The 2,950-nt window shown below is 42.4% G+C and overlaps 1 protein-coding gene across 1 annotated transcript; it reads left to right on the top strand.

Annotated features, from left to right (window-relative positions):
- Positions 1 to 230: 230 nt before the first annotated feature.
- LOC102265486 (glutaredoxin-1) lies at positions 231 to 578 on the top strand. The gene has a single exon (XM_005890006.2). It carries the CDS (start codon positions 258 to 260, stop codon positions 576 to 578), a length of 321 nt encoding a protein of 106 aa, XP_005890068.1. The 5' UTR covers positions 231 to 257.
- Positions 579 to 2,950: the final 2,372 nt, after the last annotated feature.

Below are 2,950 nucleotides of genomic sequence, written 5' to 3'. Positions count from 1 at the left end.
AATCAATTCCTTGTGACTACAGGGCTGATGTCCTCATTTCCTTGTTGGTTGTCAGCCACAAGCCTCTTTCAACTTCTTTGGCCACTTGTATTCCTTATCACACTGCCCTTTCCACCTGCAAGCCCTCATGCTTCACGTCTTTCTGTCTTCCTTTTCTGCACTTAAGGGCTTATGTGACCATATTAGGCCTGTTGGATTATCCCTCTATTTAAAAGTCAGCTGAGACAGTGGAGGTGTACCCCCCGGAGGGAGGCAGCATGGCTCAAGCATTTGTCAACAGCAAGATCCAGCCTGGGAAGGTGGTCGTGTTCATCAAGCCCACCTGCCCCTACTGCAGAAAGACTCAGGAGCTTCTCAGCCAACTGCCCTTCAAACAAGGGCTTTTGGAATTTGTCGGTATTACAGCTGCCGGTAACACCAGTGAGATTCAAGATTACTTGCAGCAGCTCACCGGAGCCAGAACGGTACCTCAGGTCTTCATTGGTCAAGAGTGCATAGGTGGATGCACTGATCTAGTAAATATGCACGAGAGAGGGGAAGTGTTGACACGGCTAAAGCAAATTGGAGCTCTGCAATAATTACAGGTGTCTTCCCAGGCCACCATCTCCACCCCACCCCATCCCTTCTTGCTTTGAAAGTCATTGCTGTGAACCACTGCCCTGAACCCTGACAACTCACAGATCTCACAGGAAATGTTCGATGGTTCTGTCTGTTCTGTCTCTCAATCCGAGAGAAACCACATGAAAAGTTAAGCACGGTTGGTCTTCACTTTGTGCTACAGGGATCAGAGGTCTAAATGTAGGTGCGGTGATCATACAGCAACGCTGTTAGGTCAGACGGTGTCCAGGGAATCCTGGACAAGCATATATTGTTTAGATGACACACAGAAGGAACACACAAACATTTAAATGTTACGCAGAAAACCTGCATCCCCCTCCCGCAAAAAATGTCTGTGAAAACACCCAAATTTGGGAAACACTGTTCTGGATGATTTTCTCTCTCCCCTTCTCCCCCCTCACTCTATGAGAACTTAAGAATTCCTTATTGTGAAGGATTCTAGAATTGCAAGACTGTTAATTTCTTTCTGTAGATGCAAGTATGAATGGTTAATTTCTTCTCTATTAAAGAAGTACTCATGGATCATAAAAAAAATAAATAAATAAAAGTCAGCTGATTAGCAAGTGTAATTACATGTGCAAAGCCCCTTTTGCAACGTAAAATAACTACAAGGTTAATACCAGATGACTAAGACCCTGTGGTCCAAAATTCTGCTTATGACAATCTACCCTCTGGTGGCCCCTATGACTTGCATCTATTCTACATGCATCCATTTCCAAACGGCCTCCAAGTCCAGATTCCTTCTAAGCTTCTTTATGGTATTTAGGCTTTCTCTAAAGTGATTTAGGATTTCTCTGTAATTGTCCTTAATCCTTCTGAGTCCCCACCAGAAATCTTTAATATCCATATTTCTACTAACAGTCTGTGAGCTGTGGTGTTGGAAAAGACTCTTGAGAGTCCCTTGGACAGCAAGGAGATCCAACCAGTCCATCCTAAAGGAAATTAGTTCTGACTATTCATTGGAAGGACTGATGCTGAAGCTGAAACTCCAATACTTTAGCCACCTGATGCAAAGAACTGACTCATGTGAAAAGACCTGATGCTGGAAAGACTGAAGGAGGGAGAAGGGGATGACAGAGGATGAGATGGTTGGATGGCATCACCGACCTGATGGACATGAGTTTGAGCAAGCTCCAGGAGTTGGTGATGGACAGGGAAGCCTGGCATGCTGCAGTCCATGGGGTCACAAAGAGTCGGACATGACTGAGCGACTAAACTGAACTGAACTAACAGTCTGGTCAAGGAAAGCTAGGCTTTTCTCTATCATGTTTCCATGTCCTAGGTAAGTTACTTCACTTCTCAGGGTTAAAAACTTTGTCTGCATAATAATTCTAGTTTTAAATTTTAGGAGAGAGAATACTTCACAGAATGACTGTAATCATCTTCCTGCTGACTTTGGATTTCAGCCATTACCAGGCTCCACAAGAAGAATGTCATCAAATGACCCAGTTGTCACATTTTGGCCCGTTCAAGGGGGGAGCAGTTTGGCCAACCTGTTTGCCTGATTTGAAACCAGGGGTGGGTTTTTGGGCTCTGAGATGATCTCTGAGATGGGGCTCCTGTGTCTTCTACTTCCCAACACTGGACAAAATGCCAAGGCCTGACAACTACCAACTGTCAATTTTTAATTTAACAAACACATGTCTAATGCTTACTAGGCAGTATTCTATGTACTTTATATTTGTATTAACATATAGGCACTATTATTGGTAACTTATGGATGAGGAAGTGAGGCACAGAGAAGCAAGTAACTTGCCTAAGATCACACAGGTATTAAGAGACAGAACCAGACATGAAAAAATGTTCATCATCACTCATTTTTGGAGAAATGCAAATCAAAACTACAATGAGTTATCACCTCACACCAGTCAGAATGGCCACCAATAAAAATTCTATAAATAACAAATGCTGGAGTGGGTATGGAGAAAAGGGAGCCCTTCTACATACACTGTGATGGGAATGTAAGTTGGTGTAGCCATTGTAGAAACAGAATGGAGATTCCTCAGAAAACTAAAAACAGAGTAACAATCTGATCTAGCAATCCTACCCCAGGCATATATCCAGACAAATCTATAATTCCAAAAAATACATACATTCCTATATTCATAGCATCACTCTTCACAATAGCCAAGACATGGAAACAGCCTAAATGCCCATCAACAGAGGAATGGATAAAGAAGATGTGGTATAGACACACACACACACACACACACATATACAATGGAAAACTACTGAGCCATAAAAAGAATGAAATAATGCCATTTGCAAGTAACATGGATGAACCTAGAGATAATCATATTAAGTGAAGTAAGTCAGAAAGATAAAGACAAAT

This window comes from Bos mutus, chromosome X (genome assembly GCF_027580195.1).
Source record: "Bos mutus isolate GX-2022 chromosome X, NWIPB_WYAK_1.1, whole genome shotgun sequence".
NCBI lineage: Eukaryota > Metazoa > Chordata > Mammalia > Artiodactyla > Bovidae > Bos > Bos mutus.
Note: the sequence above shows the minus strand (reverse complement) of the source record. Positions and strands in the feature narration are given on the sequence as shown.